Source organism: Bombina bombina, chromosome 7, assembly GCF_027579735.1.
Source record: "Bombina bombina isolate aBomBom1 chromosome 7, aBomBom1.pri, whole genome shotgun sequence".
NCBI lineage: Eukaryota > Metazoa > Chordata > Amphibia > Anura > Bombinatoridae > Bombina > Bombina bombina.
This window is the reverse complement of record NC_069505.1, coordinates 501337325-501360868: the sequence shown is the minus strand read 5'-3', so window position 1 is coordinate 501360868 and position 23544 is coordinate 501337325. Positions and strand designations below refer to the sequence as shown.

The 23544-nt window shown below is 37.8% G+C and overlaps 1 protein-coding gene across 1 annotated transcript in view; it reads right to left on the bottom strand.

Moving 5' to 3' along the window:
• Positions 1-23544, bottom strand: part of LOC128666881 (cytochrome P450 2G1-like) — a 58211-nt gene that overhangs the window by 21350 nt on the left and 13317 nt on the right. Inside the window, exons 4-6 of the mRNA XM_053721687.1 lie at positions 22609-22758; positions 8851-9011; positions 2552-2728 (exon numbers count right to left, since the gene is read on the bottom strand). Coding sequence (XP_053577662.1) covers positions 2552-2728; positions 8851-9011; positions 22609-22758 — 488 coding nt within the window. The remainder of the gene's footprint in view (positions 1-2551; positions 2729-8850; positions 9012-22608; positions 22759-23544) is intronic.

Below are 23544 nucleotides of genomic sequence, written 5' to 3'. Positions count from 1 at the left end.
AAGAAATATACGTACAAGGCTGGGAGAACATGTCAATAATATAAAAAATGGCCTCATGACACACAGTGTGCCAGAACATTTCAAATTACATCATAATTCAAATCCTGCATCCCTTAAAATCCAAGTCATAGACTGGATACCCCCCAATATATTTCCAAACAGGCTTCTAACACTCAGACGCAGAGAATCATGGTGGATTTACCAACTTAACACCATGCAACCATCAGGTCTAAACCTAGAATTAGACCTGCAAGCTTTCATGTAGCTTTATTTTTAAAAAAACATTTTTTTTTTTTTTTTTATTTTTTTTAAAAAAACACAAAAAAAAAAAAAAAAAAAAAAAAAAAAACACAATATCAGATTTTTAATTTTAGTGTATACAACTACAAATTGTTTTTAAGATTCTTTCTAGTTTTTAACAAACAAGGTTTTTTAACATAAAGTTTATTGTCTATTTTCTTATCTATGTTCATATTTTAATGTTTACTATAGCATTCAAGGTGGTAACACTGAACAAATCCTATATGTTTTTCAAACATACAATAATGCAAAGCTTTAACAAGCTCACCTGCCAATCAGTATCACCACACTCTGACTGGCTGGTAACTAATCATGCAATTAATGGTCCCTTTTATAAAGCCGGTAGGCACCATGCTTGCAACACTTCTAATTTTTCATCTCTTGAGAAAGTCTGGGCGTCCTCAGACGAAACGCGTAGAGTTTGTTTCATAGCTGTATGTTATATCATAACACAGTTTGGATGTAAAGATACCTTTATATGCAGATTTTATTTGTGCCTCTTGTAAGTAGCCATTTGTATGTGTGCACTTACACTGAATTAAAGAATACTACACTTGAATTGGGCTGCGCCTGTCTTTGCTTTCTTTTCACAGACTATTGCTTCATATAGCCCTCCCTATAACTTCTCCTATTGCTCCATATAACCCTCCCTATAACTCCTCTTATTGCTCCATATAACCCTCCCTATAACTCCTCCTATTGCTTCATATAACCCTCCCTAAATCTCCTCCTATTGCTCCATATAACCCCCTATAACTGCTACTATTGCTCCATATAACCCTCCCTATAACTCCTAATGCATCATATAACCCTCCATATAACTCATATTACTCTATATAATCCTCTATTATTCTCCCCTCTATTGATCATAAAACCTCTCACGATAATTCCTCTGATTGCTCTACCTAAACTCCCTGTAAATCCTCCTATTACACCATATACACTCATCTTACAACTCCACCTATTGCTCCATATAACGCTTCTTATAACTTCCCCTAGTGTTCCATTTCACCCTCCCTATAACTCCACCTATTGCTCATACAACCTCCCTATAGCTCCACCTATTGCTCATACAACCTCCCTATAACTCCTCCTATTGCTCCATATAACCCTCCGTATAACTCCTCCTATTGATCCATATAACCCTCTGTATAACTCCTCCTATTGATCCATATAACTCCCCCTATAACTCCTCATTTTGCTCCATATAACCCTCCCTATAACTCCTCCTATTGCTCCATATAAACCTCCCTATAACTCTTCCTATTGATCATATAACCCTCCCTATAACTCCTCCTATTGATCATATAACCCTCCCTATAACTCCTCATTTTGCTCCATATAACCCTCCCTATAACTCCTCCTATTGCTCCATATAAACCTCCCTATAACTCTTCCTATTGATCATATAACCCTCCCTATAACTCCTATTGATCCATATAACCCTCCCTATAACTCTTCCTATTGCTCCATATAAACCTCCCTATAACTCCTCCTATTGATCCATATAACCCTCCCTATAACACTCCTTTTGCTCCATATAATTATCCCTATAACTCCTCCTATTGCTCCATATAACCCTCCCTATAACTTCTCCTATTGCTCCATATAACCCTCCCTATAACTCCTCCTATTGCTCCATATAACCCTCCCTATAACTCCTCCTATTGCTCCATATAACCCTCCCTATAACTCCTCCTATTGCTCTATGTAACCCTCCCTATAACTCTTCCTATTGCTCCATATAACCTTCCTTATAACTCCTCCTATTGCTCCATATAACCCTCTCTATATCTCCTCCTATTGATCATATAACCCTCCCTATAACTCTTCCTATTGCTCCATATAACCTTCCTTATAACTCCTCCTATTTCTCCATATAAACCTTCCTATATCTCTTCCTATTGATCATATAACCCTCCCTATAACTCCTCCTATTGATCCATATAACCCTCCCAAAAACTCCTCCTATTGATCCATATAACCTCCCTATAACACTCTTTTTGCTCCATATAACCCTCCCTATAACTCCTCCTATTGCTCCATACAACCCTCCCTATAACTTCTCCTATTGCTCTATGTAACCCTTCCTATAACTCCTCCTATGGCTCCATATAATCCTCCCTATAACTCCTCCTATAGCTCCATATAACCCTTCCTATAACTCCTCCTATTGCTTTACTAAACCCTTGCCAACAACTCTGTTTATAGTTCCATATATTATCTCCCCATACTGCTTAGCTCTGATTACCTGTTCCATCTTGATAAGGAAACAATCAATATAATCCCTAGGGCAGGTAGGATCTAATGTTGCTTGGTTGATCACTACTCTCTTTTGTATACACGCAACCATTTCTTCTGATACAGCTATGATCTTTTTGTGTGGCCCTGGGATGTATTTCATCACCTCTGGAAGTGTATCCTCCAACTGCAACATCACACAGATTATTGATGAGTAAAATGAAATCCCTTCAAGTAATGCAATGTTTCTCATATAAAATAAATCATTTTAGGACATTTAACACAGCTGGACAGTCCAAAACTCTTTCCAGTAGGTTAACTAAAAATGAAGTATTGTTTAATTGTTTTCCACTTAAAGGTCTATTATAGCAAAAAATGACATGCTCTTTATTTGTTAGAACATGAAATTTGAAGACTAGCAACCTTTTTAATGCTATTTGTTTAACCCCGGCAAATGGGTTAAATACATGGTAGAAGTACTGGTCGATACTTGCAGAGTAATGATGTTCAAGAGCAATAACTACCACTGACCAATCAGCATCGCTATTTGCACTACTCAGCTGCCCTTTGAAAAAATACAGGTGCTCCACACATCTTTAAAATGTGACCAACACATTCACATGATTGGATGAAAGTTGTTAAGATAAATAGCAACAAAAACAAATATATATTTCCATGTGGAGACCCCAAAACAAATTCACAACAGAAAAAGTAACGTATATAAAAAAATAGAAAATATGCAACACAATGATACACTAATGTTTCTTCACTTATTTAAGGTTTCACCTCACCCACGTTTTCCTGGACACTTATGAGTTACACATGCTGCAGGGTATGCTGAACATGAATAATGCTGTACAGGGTCACTTTTTGTGTGCTGTCCAGCAGCACAATGCATGTTCCCCTCTACACAACCTGCAGTATGTGTAACTCATAAGTGTCCAGGAAAACATGGGCGAGGTGGCAACCCTACAATCATTGCATACATAGTTGCCAGTCAAAGTACTAATAATATTATTTTGATAGGGCTTCTATTTCAGAATTTTGTTTTTTAAGTTTGATATATATATATATATATATATATATATATATATATATATATATATATATATACAGTATATATATACACATACATATCACATCACTTATTAAAATAAAGAATTAATATGATTAAGTGAGTGCTCCTATTACTTGGAATACGTACATACCTACATAAGGAAACGTACCCTGGCATGAGAAATCCAAGGAGGACGGTTACAAGAGTGCTTAGCCCCATTTATATATATATATATATATATATATATATATAGACCTCCAACAAAAGCAGGCACTCACCGGGTTTGAAGTGGCAAAAAACTTTATTCCAACAAAGTGACGTTTCAGGGTTTTACCCCCGTCCTCAGTCTCAAACAACAACAATGAAATGCTCAACAACCTCCCTTAAATACCCTGTTCACCTTACATGTGTTACAAATAAGTGTTAATTACCTTGTGTGCAAAACCAGGTGTTAGCAAGCACTTAGCATACATTACTAATTAGCATTGCATGTAGCCTAGCAACCAAACACTAGGAATTCAATATGCACCTAAGCAGTAGAATCTATACAACAATTAACAACATATACCAATATATTGCTAGGATACATGCAATGCTAATTAGTAATGTATGCTAAGTGCTTGCTAACACCTGGTTTTGCACACAAGGTAATTAACGCTTATTTGAAACACATGTAAGGTGAGCAGGGTATTTAAGGGAGGTTGTTGAGCATTTCATTGTTGTTGTTTGAGTCTGAGGACGGGGGTAAAACCCTGAAACGTCACTCTGAATAAAGTTTTTTGCCACTTCAAGCCCGGTGAGTGCCTGCTTTTGTTGGAGGTCTATAAAATATGTTGCTGAGCACCCCGGTCATAAGGAAAGTATTGTGAGTGCTAAACTGCTGTGTATTGATTATATATATATATATATATATATATATAGACACACGCATATATATACATACAAATAAATGTTTCTGTTTTTTTATCTTAAAATCTTGAAACAATTAATTTTCATGTTGATCTTAAATGATTAATTAGTTAGTTGCTAAAATCCCAGTTGTTTAAGCAGAATGGGCGAGATTACATATGCGGTGCAGGTTTCAGTGTAACTGCTGAAACCCGCGTTGCCCATAATTTCACCTCGCCAATCGGGGAATCACATATACGGTGCCGGCAGTTAATAAAGTGCCGTAAGTCGGATAAACTAGCTATGTATAGAAATGTGCGTAAGAACAAATTTCTGGAGTCGCCGGCGTCTATAAAAAAAAAAGGTTAAATCTGCCATAAAAGTCTAACCCACCTCCCAATAATAAACCCGACACGTAAAAACCCTTATATCCTCCATTACCCCCATATCGGAACTAATGATAAAAGTATTAACCCCTAAACCGACAATCCCCCACAATGCAAAATGCCTAATTAAACTATTAACCCTTAATCCACCATTCACCCACATCGCAATCTCCCTAATAAATGTATTAACCCCCAACCTGCCATTAACCCACATCGCAAACTACCTAATAAATGTATTAACCCCTAACCCGCCATTCACCAACATCGCAATTAACCTAATTAAACTATTAACCCCTAATCCGCCATTAACCCACATCGCAATAAACCTAATAAATCTATTAACCCCTAAACCGCCAAACCTCCACAAGGCAATTAACCTATTTAAATTACTAAGCCCCTAACCAAACACCCCCTAAATTAACCCCAATTACCTAAATTAAAAAATACTATGTTACAATTAAAAACCTAACATTACTTTAAAAATATAAAAACTAAGTTTAAATTAATCTAACATTACAAAAAATAAAAAACTCTGACATTACAGAAAATAATAGACCAAATTATCAAATTTATGAAAATATACTAAACTACCAATAGCACTTAAAAGGGCATTGCCCTAAGTTAAACAGCTCTTTTGCATTAAAAAAATTCTAATTCCCCCTAATAGTAAACCTCCCACCCACCAAACACCCCAAAATAAAAAATAACTAAAAAACCTAAGCTACCCATTGCCCCTAAAAGGGCATTTGTATGGGCATTCAGCTCTTTTACAGTGCCCAAAATCCCTATTCTACTACTGTTAAGGGCTATTGGTAGTTTAGTATTAGATTAGGGGGTGTTTTTATATTGGGGGGGATTTTTTATTTTCATAGGGACTAGGTTTAATTTTTTTATTTTTGATAATTTGGTTTATTATTTTCTGTAATGTTAGACTTTTTTATTTTTTGTAATTTTAGATTATTTAAACTTATTTTTTTATTTTTAAAGTAATGTTAGGTTTTTAATTGTAACTTAGTATTTTGTAATTTAGGTAATTGGGGTTAATTTAGGTGGTGTTAGGTTAGGGGCTTAGTAATTTAAATAGGTTAATTGCGTTGTGGGGGTTTGGCGGTTTAGGGGTTAATAGATTAATTAGGTTTATTGCATTGTGGGGTTTGGAGGCTTAGGGGTTAAGAGATTTATTAGGTTTATTGTGAACAGCCACTACTCAATACTTATCTTACTTGATCTGTCTGCTGCCTTTGACACCGTTGACCATCCCCTTCTCCTACGGACTCTCAGCTCCCTTGGGCTCTGTGACATTGCCCTTTCCGGGATCCACTCTTATCTCTCTAATAGGTCCTTTTCTGTCTCCTTTGCTGGCGACTCCTCCTCTCCATTGCCTCTATCTGTTGGAGTACCTCAAGGCTCTGTTCTAGGCCCTCTACTCTTCTCTATTTATACTTCCTCACTGGGTAAACTTATTAGTAGCTATGGCTTCAGCTATCACCTCTATGCTGATGATAGTCAGATTTACCTATCCACCGCTTCACTCTCTCCTTCTGTCCTTTCTCACATCAGCGACTACTTATCTGGCATTTCTTCTTGGATGGCCTCTCACCACCTAAAAATCAACATGTCCAAGACTGAGCTCCTTCTAATCCCCCCCTCTAATTCTACCCTGGTTTCTAACTTTTCAATCACTGTTGGTGACACCACTATCTCCCCATCACCCCAAGTCCACTGCCTAGAGTTACACTTGACTCCAATCTGTCCTTCATACCCCACATCCAATTGCTCTCTTCCTCCTGTCGCAACCACCTACGCAATATCTCCAAAATTCGAGTGCTGTATCTATTAAACAGCTAATCCCTGGTAATCTCCCGACTTGATTACTGTAATAACTAACTGGCCTCCCTCTCTCCCGCCTCTCCCGCCTCTCCCCTCTTCAATCCATCCTAAATGCCTCTGCTAGACTAATACAGCTCTCCCAATGCTCTGTATCTGTTGCACCTCTCTGCAAGTCCCTTCACTGGCTACCCATCCACAGCAGAGTTAAATTCAAAATTCTCATCCTGACCTACAAAGCCCTTACCAACGCAGCCCCCCCTACATGTCCTCACTCATTAACAAATATACTCCAGCCCGCTCCCTAAGATCCAACAATGACCTGCTTCTTGCATCTCCTATCATCACCTCCTCCCATGCTAGGCTACAGGACTTCTCTCATGCGGTACCAACCATCTGGAACGCACTTCCTCGAGCTGTCAGACTTTCCCCTAACCTTTCCTCCTTTAAACGCTCCCTAAAGACCTTCTTGTTCAGGGAAGCCTATCTCCAAATAAGTAACAAATGAATTCCACTTGCCTAATAGTTGCCCTCATCTAACTTCACACTAACATCATTCCCACCTTTGCAGTCCCCACCTCCTGTTTCTCACCCTCCTACCCATATAGATTGTAAGTTCCCATGGGAACAGGGCCCTCAATTCCCCCTGTATTTGTTTGTTAAACTTTGTCTGGTGTTTTTTATATTGTATTGTACTGTACTTTTATCTCTGTACCCATGGACAGCGCTGCGGAATCTGTTGGCGCATTATAAATAAAGAATAATAATAATAATAATGGCAGATTAGGGGTTAATACATGTATTAGGTTTATTGCGATGTGGGTTAATGGCGGATTAGGGGTTAATATACTTTATTAGTTATTGCAGTGGGGGTTGGCGGTTGACAGGTAGATAGATATTGCGCATGCGTTAGGTCTTAGTTAATATTTTCAGGGAGTTACGATACTTTCATACTCAGCGCAAGGCTTGCTGTGCCTGCCGATGTGTGGCGAGGTGAAAATTGAGTAAAATTTCTCTATTTTCGCCGTGTAAGTCCTTGCGCTGAATATGTGATACCGATTTGCGACGTCGCATATGTAATCTGGCCCAATATGTTTTGCTTGTGATGAGGAAGCAAGTTAAACACCAAATTAAACAGAAACACATAATATATTTAAAATTAGATTTATTTTATGGATTTTTTTTTTTTTAACTGGGTGCAGTTAGCTGGCCAGTAAATGACTTATGCTTGTGCAATGCTTATTTTGTCTCCAGAGTTGGAGTAAGCTTTTATTTGATTTTTTTAGTGTGTTTGCTGATATATGAGCACAGTTGGATGCAGTTGTAAGTTTGGTATGTAAACTAAATATATACAGAAAAAAAGACCTGTGAGCCAAATAAAACCAGTCTGTTCTGCTGTTGCTTTAGTTAAAGGGATCGGAAAGTCAATATTAAACTTGCATGATTCAGAGTATGTCATTTTAAGACACTTTTAAATTCACTTCTATTTTCAAATGTGCTTCGTTCTCTTAGTATCCCTTGTTAAAAAATGAATATGCACATATCCTGCGCTAGTGGGAGCTAGTTGTTAATTGGTGCCTGCACACATTTGTCTTGTGATTGGTTAACTAGATGTGTTCAGCTAGCTACCAGTAGTACAATGTTTTTTCTTCAGCAAAGGATAACAGGTGAATGAAGCAAACTTGATAATTAAAGAAGTAAATTGGAAATTTGATTAAAATAATATGTTCTATGCGAATCATGGAAGAAAATTGGGGATTTCCTGTCCCTTTAATAAAGCCAAGACCCTACATTAAAACCAAATCAACAAAAATAGTCTGTTCTGTTGCTATTGTTACTAAAACACTATATACAGGTTGTTTGTATATCAATGTTGAAAACTCTGCTGACATGGATTGCTTAAGACACGTGCACATTTTTGAGAATACATCAGTATCAGTATTTAAAAAGAAGATCCCAAGAAAAAGAAGGTACATTTGGTAATAGACAGAAATAGGACTTTACTCTTTGGGTAGATTTATCTAAGGTCGCTTCTGGCGAGCCTGCTTAATAAATCTACCCCTATGTCTGATTCATGAAAGCTTAATATTAAATGGCAGGTCCCTTTAAATATACTGTACTTATAAATAAGGCATTTATATGCAATATTACCTGTGCCCACGGTGTGCTCATAAGTCTAGCGGTCTCTTTTGCAAAACTGAATATGTTTGTGAATTTTTCATCTTCGTATTCAAATTGGTTTCCAAATATAATAAAACAAAATACTCTGGATACAGTACCCATAATCAGTTTCGATGGATCTATTGGTAAACCTAAAATAGAAAGAAAGAAAGACGTTAAAACTTGGTAAGAATGAGTATTCCATTTTCTTCTAAACTTGTAAGGCCACTGAAGAAGGATAAAATTATACTCTATGAGGGTCCTTGTCTATTGTAATCCAAATTACCACCATGGGCTCCATTTATTATTGTGTGGGCCAACAATGTTCCCAGTTAGGGAACCTGTCTTCCTGTAAGTGAAGTTAGTGGTCAGCGTCGCACTGCCTGAATTTATAAGTTTAATAAGTTATGTTCTCACACATCTGTTCTCATGCATCCAATCTCACAAAAACAGGGTCTGTCACCCCCCCCCCCGACAGATTATTTAGTGATGAGAAACAGCAGCCTCCACCTCAGGAGCTCCAAAGATGCATCTAAAGCTGGCAGTAAAAACATTATGGGCTAGATTACAAGTGGAGTGCTAATTTATTGCGTGCCTGTAAACTGGCAAATTACAGGTGGCTAGTTATTGCTACTGCTCTGGTTAATTTTCCAAAAGTGCTCCAACTGTCCCAAAAATAAAGAGTCTATGGGGCCTATTTATGAAAGGCCTGTCGGACATGATCCGACATTGCGGATCATGTCCGACAGACCTCGCTGAATGCAGAGAAAAATACCCTCTCCGCATTCAGCATTGCACTAGCAGCTCTTGTGAACTGCTAGTGCAATGCCACCCCCTGCAGATTTGCAGCCAATCGGCCGCTAGCAGTGGGGTATCAATCAACCCGATCATATTCGATCGGGTTGAATTGCTGCAAAGTCTGAAGTCTTTAGACCGCTGCTCCATAACTTGTGTTTCTGGTGAGTCTGAAGGCTCTCCAGAAACACGGTCCCTCAAGCTCCATACAGAGCTTGATAAACGAGCCCCTATTAGTTTTTTTTATGAAAAAAAATGTAGCTTTTTATTTTCCACAAAAAAACTACTGCACGGAGCAGTTTTTCAGAGTTTTACAGTGGTGGGTGTGGAATGTTAGAAAAAAAATTGGCACTAAAAAGTGCCTTAACATTTTGGTGTATGGGAACTGTGTATCACCTGTAAATATTTATGTATCTGCTTATATACAGATATATTTATGTGTTAATATGGGCATATACACACATATTAACACATAAATATATCTGTATATATTCATATATGTATATCTTTTCAATTTGCTGCCCTTCGCTGCACTACTCACTCTCTTCGCTGCACTAGTTCACATGCCGTGTCTCAGTCACGGCATGAGAACAAGGCTCCCATAGGAGACTATGGAAGCACGATCTTGTAAGTACAATGCTTCAGTACAATGCAAACTCGAGGTTGCATTCCCATTGTGCCTCACCTGTAATGCTAACAGACATTAGCATGCGCTGGTATTACGAATAGTGATTTCGCGAACCTAAAAATTTCGGTTTGCGAACGGCGGACTCGAACTTCCGCAACTGTTCGCGAACCAGCGAACCGGACGAACCGCCATTGACTTCAATAGGCAGGTGAACTTTAAAACCAACAGGGACTCTTTCTGGCCACAATAGTGATGGAAAAGTTGTTTCGCATGCCGGAGGGGGATCCATGGCAAAACTCCCACAGAAAATTATATAGTTGATGCAGAGTCTGGTTTTAAGCCATAAAGGGCATAAATCACCTAAAATTCCTAAATTGTTTGGAATAACGTGCTTTAAAGCATCAGGTATGATGTTGTATCGATCAGGTAGTTATTTTTTTAAAATATTTACACTACTGTTATAACAAATATGATTGGTGGCACTAGTTGGCAAGTGCGCCTGGCACACACGCTGGCAGGCAGGCAACTGCAATTAGATTACACTAGCAGACTGATGTTTCACAGTCAAAAAAGTTTTTTTTTACAAAATTTACACTACTGTTACAACAGATATGAGTGGTGGCACTTAGCAAGTGGGCCTGGCACACACGCTGGCAGGCAGGCAACTGAAATTAGATTACACTAGCAGACTGATGTTTCACAGTCAAAAAAGTTTTTTTTTTAAATATTTACACTACTGTTACAACAAATATGAGTGGTGTCACTAACTTGGCAAGTGGGCCTGGCACACACGCTGGCAGGCAGGCAACTGCAATAAGATTACACTAGCAGACTGATGTTTCACAGTCAAAAAAGTTTTTTTTTTAAATATTTACACTACTGTTATAACAAATATGATTGGTGGCACTAGTTGGCAAGTGGGCCTGGCACACACGCTGGCAGGCAGGCAACTGCAATTAGATTACACTAGCAGACTGATGTTTCACAGTCCAAAAAGTTTTTTTTTAAAATATTTACACTACTGTTACAACAAATATGAGTGGTGGCACTAACTTGGCAAGTGGGCCTGGCACACACGCTGGCAGGCAGGCAACTGCAATTAGATTACACTAGCAGACTGATGTTTCACAGTCAAATTTTTTTAAAAAATATTTACACTACTGTTACAACAAATATGAGTGGTGCCACTAACTTGCCAAGTGGTCCTGGCACACACGCTGGCAGGCAGGCAACTGCAATAAGATTACACTAGCAGACTGATGTTTCACAGTCAAAAAAGTTTTTTTTAAAAATATTTACACTACTGTTATAACAAATATGATTGGTGGCACTAGTTGGCAAGTGAGCCTGGCACACACGCTGGCAGGCAGGCAACTGCAATTAGATTACACTAGCAGCCTGATGTTTCACAGTCAAAAAAGTTTTTTTTATAAATATTTACACTACTGTTATAACAAATATGATTGGTGGCAATAGTTGGCAAGTGGGCCTGGCAGACACGCTGGCAGGCAGGCAACTGCAATTAGATTACACTAGCAGACTGATGTTTCACAGTCAAAAAAGTTTTTTTTAAAATATTTACACTACTGTTACAACAAATGACTCTGAGTGGTGGCACTAGTTGGCAAGTGGGCCTGGCACACACGCTGTCAGGCAGGCAACTGCAATTAGATTACACTAGCAGACTGATGTTTCACAGTCCAAAAAGTTTTTTTTTACAAAATTTACACTACTGTTACAACAGATATGAGTGGTGGCACTTAGCAAATGGGCCTGGCACACACGCTGGCAGGCAGGCAACTGCAATTAGATTACACTAGCAGACTGATGTTTCACAGTCAAAATGACACAGGCAAAAAAAAAAAAAGATGTTCTAGCCCTAAAAAGGTCTTTTCGAGGTGCTGTCCTTACAGCAGAGATCAGATGAGTCCTTCAGGACTGTAGTGGACACTAAATACACTAGCCTAGCTATGAATTTCCCTATAAAATCAGCAGCAGCTACACTATCCCTCCTCTCACTAAGAATGCAGGATCAGAATGAATCTAAAATGGCTGCTGTCCAGGAGCTGGGAGGGAGTGTCGTCTGCTGATTGGCTGAAATGTGTCTGCAGACTGTGAGATACAGGGTCAAAGTTTACTCAATGATGACGAATAGGAGGCGGATTGAACATTGCATATGTTCGCCCGCCGCAGCAAACACGAACAAGCTATGTTCGCCGGGAACTATTCGCCGGCGAACTATTCGCGACATCACTAATTACTAAGTTGATCGCAAATATCGCTTTTGCGTAAGCGATATTTTGGGCTCAACCAGTACTCTATCCCTATATATCAGCTTTTTTTGTATTGATATTCCAATCAATTATAAGAACTGCAGGTTGAATTAGAAATCCGTAAAAAAATAAAATAATAATCCAACAACGTATACAAATATACAACAAACTTGCGGCTAGATTACGAGTTGTGCGTTAGAGGCTATGCGGTGCTAACGAGCAGTTTTGTGTCACCGCTCACTTACATGCAGTGATGGTATTACGGGTTTTTACAAACCTGGCATTAAAAGACAAGAAGTGAGCGTTGAGCAAAATTTTGCTCATTACCGCACTCCAATACCAGCGCTGCTTAAGTCAGCAGTGAGTTGGTCGTACGTGCTCGTGCACGATTTCCCCATAGGAATCAACAGGGAGAGCCAGCTGAGAAAAAGTCTAACACCTGCAAAAAAGCAGCGTAAAGCTCCTTAACGCAGCCCCATTGATTCCTATGGGGAAATAAAATGTATGACTACACCTAACACCCTAACATGAACCCAGATTCTAAATACCCCTAATCTTACACTTATTAACCCCTAATATGCCACCCCCAACTTTTCCGACACCTGCATTATATTTATTAACCCCTAATCTGCCGCTCCGGACACCGCCGCCACCTACATTATACTTATGAACCCCTAATCTGCTGCACCCAACATCGCAGACACCTACATTATATTTATTAACCCCTAATCTGCCGCCCCCCAATGTCGCTGCAACCTACTTACACTTATTAACCCCTAATCTGCCACCCCCAACGTCGCCGCCACTATACTAAATGTATTAACCCCTAAACCTAAGTCTAACCCTAACCCTAACACCCCCTAACTTAAATATAATTTAAATAAATCTAAATAAAATTGCTATAATTAACTACATTATTCCTATTTAAAACTAAATACTTACCTGTAAAATAAACCCTAAGCTAGCTACAATATAACTAATAGTTACATTGTATCTAGATTAGGGTTTATTTTTATTTTATTTTATTTTCAGGCAAGTTTGTATTTATTTTAACTAGGTACAATAGTTATTAAATAGTTATTAACTATTTAATAACTACCTAGCTAAAATAAATACAAACGTACCTGTAAAATAAAACCTAAAACTAACCTAAGTTACAATAACACCTAACACTACACTATAATTAAATACATTTACTAAATTAAATACAATTACCTAAAATAAATTAAATTAGCTAAAGTACAAAAAAAAACCAACTAAATTACAGAAAATAATAAACAAATTACAGATATTTAAACTAATTACACCTAATCTAATAGCCCTATCAAAATAAAAAAAAGCCCCCCCAAAATAAAAAAAAAAACCCTAGCTTAAACTAAACTACCAATAGCCCTTAAAAGGGCCTTTTGCGGGGCATTGCCCCAAAGTAATCAGCTCTTTTACCTGTAAAAATAAAATACAAACAACCCCCCCAACAGTAAAACCCACCACCCATACAACCAACCCCCCAAATAAAATACTATCTAAAAAAAAATAAGCTCCCCATTGCCCTGAAAAGGGCATTTGGATGGGCATTTCCCTTAAAAGGGCAGTTAGCTCTTTTGCAGGCCCAAACCATAACCTAAAAATAAAACCCACCCAATACACCCTTAAAAAAAACTAACACTAACCACCTGAAGATCGACTTACAGTTCTGAAGACCGGACATCCATCCTCAAGGAAGCAGCAGAAGTCTTCATCCAACCGGGCCAAAGTCCTCAATGAAGACGGGAGAAGTCTTCATCCAAGCCGGGTGAAGTGGTCCTCCAAACGGGCAGAAGTCTTCATCCAGACGGCATCTTCTATCTTCATCCATCCAACGCAGAGCGGGTCCATCTTCAAGACATCCGATTGAACTTCAATCCTATTGGCTGGTTGCATCAGCCAATAGGGTTTTTTCTACCTTAATTCCGATTGGCTGATAGAATTCTATCAGCCAATCGGAATCTAAGGGACACCATCTTGGATGACGTCACTTAAAGGAACCTTCATTCGTCGGGTAGTCGTCGGATGAAGAGGATGCTCCGCGTCGGATGACTTGAAGATGGACCCGCTCTGCGTCGGATGAATGAAGATAGAAGATACTGTCTGGATGAAGACTTCTGCCCATCTGGAGGACCACTTCGCCCGGCTTGGATGAAGACTTCACCCGGCTTCGTTGAGGACTTCGGCCCGGTTGGATGAAGACTTGAGGATGGATGTCCGGTCTTCAAAACTGTAAGTCGATCTTCAGGGGATTAGTGTTAGTTTTTTTTTTAAGGGTGTATTGGGTGGGTTTTATTTTTAGGTTTGGGTTTGGGCCTGCAAAAGAGCTAACTGCCCTTTTAAGGACAATACCATCCAAATGCCCTTTTCAGGGCAATTGGGAGCTTAGTTTTTTTTAAATAGTATTTTATTTGGGGGGTTGGTTGTGTGGGTGGTGGGTTTTACTGTTGGGGGGGTTGTTTGTATTTTTTTTACAGGTAAAAGAGCAGATTACTTTGGGGCAATGCCCCGCAAAAGGCCCTTTTAAGGGCTATTGGTAGTTTAGTTTAGGCTAGGTTTTTTTTTATTTTGGGGGGGGGGGCTTTTTTTTATTTTGATAGGGCTATTAGATTAGGTGTAATTAGTTTAAATATCTGTAATTTCTTTATTATTTCCTGTAATTTAGTGTTTTATTTTTTTTGTACTTTAGCTAATTTAATTTAGGTATTTGTATTTAATTTAATAAATTTATTTAATTGTAGGGTTAGGTTAGGTGTTAGTGTAACATAGGTTAGGTTTTATTTTACAGGTAAAATTGTCTTTATTTTAGCTAGCTAGGTAGTTAGTAAATAGTTAATAACTATTTAATAACTATTCTACCTAGTTAAAATAAATACAAACTTGCCTGTAAAATAAAAATAAACCCTAAGCTAGCTACAATGTAACTAATAGTTATATTGTAGCTAGCTTTGGGTTTATTTTATAGGTAAGTATTTAGTTTAAAATAGGAATAATTTAGTTAATGATAGTAATTTTATTTAGATTTATTTAAATTATATTTAAGTTAGGGGGTGTTAGGGTTAGGGTTAGACTTAGATTTAGGGGTTAATACATTTAGTATAGTGGCGGCGACTTTGGGGGCAGCAGATTAGGGGTTAGTAAGTGTAGGTAGGTGGCGGCGATGTTAGGGACGGCAGATTAGGGTTTAATAATATTTAACTAATGTTTGTGAGGTGGGAGTGTGGCAGTTTAGGGGTTAATATGTTTATTATAGTGGCGGTGACGTTGGGGGCGGCAGATTAGGGGTTAATAAGTGTAGGTAGGTTGCAGAGATATTGGGTGCGGCATATTAGGGGTAAATAAATATAATGTAGGTGTCGGTGATGTTGGGGGCAGCAGATTAGGGGTTCATAAATATAATGTAGGTGGTGGCGGTGTCCAGAGCGGCAGATTAGGGGTTACAAATTTAATTTTAGTGTTTGCGATGCGGGAGGGTCTCTGTTTAGGGGTTAATAGGTAGTTTATGGGTGTACTTTTTAGCACTTTAGTTATGAGTTTTATGCTACAGCGATTTTTAAATGCGTTAGGAATCTTGACAGGCTAGGGTGTACCGCTCACTTTTTGGCTTCCCAGGACAGACTCGTAATACCGGCGCTATGGAAGTCCCATAGAAAAAAGGCTTTACGAAGTTTACGTAAGTCGTTTTGCGGTAAGGCCAAAGAAGTGTGCGGTGCCCCTAAACCTTTAAGACTCATAATAGCAGCGGTAGGACCTGTTAACGCTGCTTTTTCAGCCTAACTCACAACTCGTAATCTAGCCGTTGATTAGGTATTGAAATTAAATGACTTATTCTAACATATTCTCTTCTACCTTCTGCTATAAATAAAGTAATTTTTAATCAGAGGAAAAGAAAAAAGTCTATAATGTTGGTACTTTTATATTTTGCATACTATACATCCAAATTAAACTAGAGAAAAAAAAAAGGTTTCAAAGTCAGTCACCTCTTGCTCCTCTGCCCCCCCCCCCCCGGGTTTAACCAAATGCCCATACTGGGGGAAAGATTTCTCTAAGAGCCAGGGACTGGAAAGGGTCAGATCTATGTAATTGAAGGGTAAACATATACTAAGTTGTTATTGGAGAGGACAGAATCATTTTAAGCAATTTCGAAAAAAATTTTAGAAATTTGCCTGTCTTGAGATGTTGTAAAGTTAAACTGTTCGAAAATAATCTGCGCATGTATCATCTTAATAAACATAGAAAGAGTAGGGGCTTTTCTATCCTTTCAATTCTTTAAAATTAACTTACAACCTATCATAATAATAGTGTTGATTAGATTACGTTCTCGTCTATTTACTTCTGTGTATAGAAAGATTATATCCTTTGGGTGGATTTTAATCCTTGACTCCATCATTTTATTTAACCAGACATTTTTTTTTCTAAAATTGATTATTTTTTGGACAATACCACAGACAATGCATAATATCCACCTGGGGAGAATTACATCTAGAGTATGTTACATTCTCGTTTTTTTCCACTTAGATAATCTTTGTGGGGTAAAATAGGCATTATTTAGTAGCTTAATATGTGATTCCTTCCATATATTAGAAATTGATGCTTCTCTGATCCATCTAATGCTATGTTTTAATTCTATTGAATCAAGGTCAGAAAAGCGTTTTACCCACTTAAGCTGAATTGTGTCAAGAAAGTTTTTACCATATTTAGTTAAACATATTTTATACAGGGAGGAAGAAGAGTGACAACCGTGTTGATATAGTCTAATATAATTTCCCACTTCTCCTAGCCCAGTTGACCTTTGTATAAGTTCTGTGTTATCAAGTATAAAGTGCTTAAGTTGCAAATATGCAAAGAAGGATTTACTTGAGATATTATATTCTGGAGAAATAGCTTCAAAGGATTTAATCTGATTATTACTATCTAAAATTTGGGTTAAGAAGACCAGACCTTTCTGTGCCCAAGTTCTAAAGACCTGCAAAGTTACCCCTGGAATAAAGTTTGGGTTGCCAGCAATTGTAAGAAAAGGAGATATTTGGTCATTTATATCTAACGTGGTACATAGAATCTGCCAGGCAATGATAGTATTCCATAATATAGTCCTATTTTGAATGTTTACTGGGAGTTGATTTTTCCGGAAGTGGAGCACTTCTTTATCCCAAGATAGTCTGTTAGGAGATATTATATAGATCCTATATGCATTTCTGACTTGTTTCGCTAGTTGTAGTTCCCGACTCCCCGAGCTCTAGATTTCTTCTTCTGTTTTATCAAATATGTTTTAATTTCTCCTCTGAGATCCCCTTCTTCCAGTGGGTCGAAAGGAGTTTGAGAGTCCAGTGGCTTTGGCTACTCTAGGGTTGGTGGCATGGTTTCTTCTAGTTATTCCAGCTCCTAAAGTGATAGGTCTCTGAGGATAGTCAATAAGGGGCAGGGGCCCATGTTCAGCATGCTTAAGAAACTAGTTGTAGCACAGGCTCCCCTAGGTTTAGTCCAGGCAGGAGTGCTTAACCAGTTTGTATCGCTAGTGTTTCACAATCAAACAGCTGGGATGGAGGGCTCTGCCGGGAAATAGCAGCTTTCCTAGCTTCAGGATAACTGTACATCAAGATACAAACCCTGTCGAGCCCATACAGTGCTTTAAAATCTTAAAAGCAAAGTCTATAGGAAGATTATGGAGGGGAAATATTCCCACAAAATATCTGTGTATGCTTACAGGCACAAAGACCTGATGGCATTTGGCTTAAGAAATTGATATGCCTAACACTTACAAGGAGTGGCAGCAATGTCTTTAGGTTCCTCTTGCTATCTGGATCATAGGTTGGATCAATCACTTTAATATGGACACCATTGATTTGATTCACAGGCATTGTATAGATGTTTGGAATTTAGCTAAAAAATGTCAAGTAGGTGCTAGATTACCTTTCCCTCTGACAGTTTCTAAACAATCTGGAATGTGTCTTGCAAAGATTACTAGGTATAAAGGCAAGGACATTTGGCAATATGACAAGGCATGTGACAAGAAAACCTCATTTTTCCTTTGTCATGTCTGCCCTTTACAGCAGTTGACTGCATCTCAACCTTGGAGGCAAGTATGGGCAAGGACTAAAGGTGGCTCCAAGGCATCTTCTGGTAAGAGCTCAAACAATCTGCATGTGGCTGCTATTGAAACCTGATTGTTGGGCTACCCAGATTGGGAGGTTGGTAGACTCCTTTTTAAGATTAAAGAAAGGTTTCATATTTAAGTGGATGGGGTAACATAATGAAATCGTAGGCATGAGAACATGAAATCCACATATGAATTTGTCAACTTACTAACAGGACAGTTAAACATGGAGGTTTCACTAGGCCTTATGACTGACCCTTTTCCAGACCTCTCTTTTCCTAATTTGATGGTTTCCCTACTGAGTTAGTTCCAAAGAAAAGGCAGGTTTAATTGTTTCTGCGCCTGTCCTATAATAAATGTTGCTCAGCTAATGCCATTGAACCATTGGTTAGTATTATCCATTATCATTATTTCAATCAGACATTAGAGGTACTTAAGAGAGATGGGGGGACAGGGAGCTTTATTATCTAATTTGGTATCAGAATTTAGCTTGCTCCCCATTCACCCTGATTTATTCCAGTTAATGGCATGCAGATTTGAGGGTAAGTATTATGAAGATGGGTGTCTTCCAAATGGTTTCTCTGTGTTCTGTGCTTAATCTGTGAATGGAAACATGGCTTACTATCCTAGGCCCTTTTAGGGTAGCACCACATTCTTTCTGGATTGGGGCTGCTACCACAGCCCCAATGGCAGAAATGTCAACTAGTTATAGACACATTTTATGGTGCTTGTGTTTGCCTGTTGCTTAAAAATAAAATTATATTTTTAAAGTTAGGTTGGATTTCATGAATTTATGTTGAGTAACCCTATATTGTGCCTGTTTTTTTAGGAGCCAGTTCTGGGTTTACCAGAGTTTGGATACTTAACCATTCTTGTTCATTGGGCATCTATAAGTGCATCAAGTACAAATGGTCAACAACTGGGTTTTCCCATTTAAAGTAGCATTTAGCGAGTGGCAGGGGCATGCATTGGCAGTAGTTGCTGGTGCTTGTTCAGGAAGCACAACACATATGGGGAGACTGCACATAATTGTGTTGCACGTTGGAGGCAAATACATGGTCTCTTCAACTGTACTAGAATTGATTACCAGTATGGAATCTGACTGTATGTGGTTGATTGTTCGATTCCTTGGTGTGCATGTTGGTTGGTCTAATATGTTAATGAGGATGATCTGGAGGTATCTTTTACCTCATAAGTCTAACTAATGTATTAGGAAAAGGATTAAAAGGGAGATGGGCTGTGGTAAGCTGCTAGTTTAGACACAATCAAATTATTGGTGATAGCAAGAGCCTCTATCGCCTTAATATTGTTCATCTTACCCAGTGGTTCCAAAACCTTTTCAGGTCACTGTCCCTTTGTTCTATAAACTCACCATCAGCACCCCCCTAACATAATACACAAAAATAATATTCAGGCCAGGGGCCCCATTTATTAATGCACAGTCAGACAAGGTTCACCTCTGGGAACCTTGTCTGCTGGAAATTGGTGGTGAGCAGGCAGCTTCTGATCCCTGTATTTAGCATTGCACAAACTATTGCTTGTGGAGCCACTCCCCCTGCACAGCAAATCACTTGAGAGCAGGGCTTGTGAATCATCCCGATCGGATCTTGAGGTGACAGAGAGGTTAAATGGCAGCATTCTTAAATGGGCCCCAGATGTGCCCTTAATAAAGATAATGAGTCTTATAAACCACATTTAATAATTACTTAACTTTTCAAAAACGTTTAATCTAATGGATGGGTTTGATGAAGTTATACCAGTGTCCCAATCGCCATTGTTGGAGATCTGGAGTTGATATCTTTGCTTGAAGCATAGTTGTATTACTGCACCAATACATCAAATTTTAAAGTATATTTTACATACCAAACTGTTAGTGCATTCAGATTATTTCTTATGACAGAAGACTTAAAAAAAATAAGATGGCTGATTGTGTACAAAGCTCTCAGAGAAGCACAGCAGGCAGGGTTTTTTGTGTTTCCTGCTACTACACAATGATTCTAAACAGTGCAATTAATAATCAATAATAATGTACAGCAATGGTAAAACAAGATATGCAAACCTCAAGTAAAAAATTTCAAATATAAAGTAAGACAGTTGTTTTGCTTTTTGCATCAAGAATAAACAACAATTAATTATGAGAATTATACTTGGAGGAGCCTAGTAGCATCCTCTTCCACTCCTTTCCTATTAGCACCCCCTATGGTAATTCCAGTGCCCCATTTCATCTCTTGTGCCACCTCAGTAATCCCACTTCCCCCCAGGGGGCGGTACCACACACTTTGGGAACCACTAATTTGATTGATAAAAGGTTTGAATACATTTTGGGCAAATTTGTGAGGGGCTTTGTCCTTTTTCCATAAAAAAAAAATTGCTTAGTTCTTTGTCATGTTCTTTAATTGATTAGCATAATGTTTTTGTTTGTGGAAAATAAGAAAAGTCTAAACATTTTAGATCTGCAAAGTTTTAATAAACGTGACCATGACATGAAACCCAAATTTTTCATTTGTAATTCAGACAGAGCATACATTTTTTTTAAAAAAAGTTTTCAATATACTTTTCTTATCACATTTACTTTGTTCTCTTGATATTCTTTGTTGAAGAGATGTCTAGATAGGTAGTGTGCACATATCTGGAGCAGTGCATAACAGGAAACAGTGCTGCCACCTACTGTTCTTACAAATGTATAACATGGTTAATAAACCACTTCTATATATTTCTCCAATCATGTGCACATCCCTACACCTTCTTAGCTGCTTTCAACAAGATACAAAGAAAACAAAGCCAATTTGATAATAGAAGTAAAATTGAAAGGTTTATTTATTTTTTATACACTGTCAGATTCATGAAAGACATTTTAGGGGTTTCATTTCCTTCTAAAGAAAAAACTTGGCTTTTTGACAAATCTTTCCAAGGAGACAACAAATGGATAGATTATTGTCACATTCTTCGATCTACTGTGTACATTATTTTTTATCTGTATTTTATTTTACACTACACTTCAAGCATCCCCCCGATTTAAAGCTGGAAGATGATTAGAAGATAGAAGATAGAGCGATAGATGATAATATATGATTGATAGATAGATGATAGCTAGATAGATAGATAGATTATAGATAGATAGATAGATAGATAGATAGTCACTCGTTGACATGGTGCCCGATAACATCAGTTTGTTTATAAAAATGATTATGCAAACATTATTATTTTTGTATATAAAGTCGAGGAATACGCTTGTATAGGAAAACAAAGAGGAGAAAGTTAATTACAAAAATGGAAAAAAAATGTTATAGTTGTTAAAAGGAAAGCACAGAAAGGGGAATGAGTGACATAAACAAGTGAGAAATACGACGGGGCAAAAGGGTTGTGAAAATGAGAAAGGAGGTGGTACAAAACAGAGAAGAGTGAGACAAAGAAAAAAGGACAACAGGGGGATTAATAAGGGTTAACAGGAGTGTGGTTCAAAGGGGAAGATAAAAGTTTAGCACACAGGACAGAGATGATTACAAGAAGGAGAGAGACAAAAAGAAAGCCATTGGGGACAGCATGCCATATATAACATTTTATATCTTATGTATTGAGAACTTTGAAGTGAGGTTTTAATTTAAAATAAGCCAAAGGGTATTAGAAGATGAAAATGCATCTCTGATTATATAGCAACAGCTATTCTATTAATTTTTCAAACACACATGCCAGCAAGATAATTATTAATAGGTTCAATAATGCATCTTTATATGTGTTAAACCTTATGAACCACTTTCATACCCATCCACTTTATTTATATTAATATACACACTCTAACTTATAACATTGAACTACCAATGAGTCCCTGGTTCACTATGCCAAAGAAATGCAAATTAAACATAATGTTTCTTTCATGTTTCTTTCATTGAATATTTTAGAAACCTTCACTGTTTTTGTAAATGTATTGAACTTACCATTTACTATTTTTATTTCATTCACCAGATTCTGTACCTCCTCCTGAATCTTCAACTCTGTGCTTTTCTTCCCAAGTCCAAATTCCCTTAGAGTCTTAAATGAGAACTGTCGCATTTGCTTCCAGCGTTCCCCATTTGCAAAACCAATTCCTGAAATATATTGATACACAGAGGCAGAATTTATTTAAAGAGGAACTGCTGGGCTCAGCTTCAATAGCATGGCTACTAATTACTATTATATTATTTTCGTCCTGTGCTTACAGCTCTCTTTAAATAAATTCTCTTATTTTAAACCCTTACTGTTACTGACTTGTAAGCTTCACAGCTTCATACTAAGTGCAGCTATAGCAAGCAATAAACCGATTTCCTGGCCTGGCCTGTGTCTTTACCTGTATCAGGTGGAGTACTGTTGTCCTAAAATATTACAGACTTAAATCAGTGGCTGAAAGGCCCAACAAGGCCCAACTCAGTATAAAACCTTCTTGAGATACTGCAAGTTAAATATAGCTACCAAGCAAAGGCTAGAGGTAAGAGAATAAGAAGACTAAACTTAGTAGCTGAACTTTCTCTAATACTTTAATCAGCACCTGCAAATTAAAACAACAAATTCGGACTATAAATTAAAAGTAAATTAATAACTCTAAATACTACAGAAAAACATACATTTTCAACAGTTTAGTCTTGCTATCCAGACAAAGACAAAATCGAATAGGAGAATCAAATGTTGATCCCCTTATGGTAGAGGAATCCAAAGTAAAAAAGGAAATTCAAAGTCAAACAGTCCAGGTCAAGTCCTTACAGGGAAAAGCAGTACAGACTCATTAAGCAAATGCAGAGTCCAAAAACAAGCTAAAGTCAGATACCAAGTTAGTCCAAATCAAGGGGTTGATACAGAAGCGTAGTCACGGAAAGCCAAAGTCAAACAACAAACTGCCA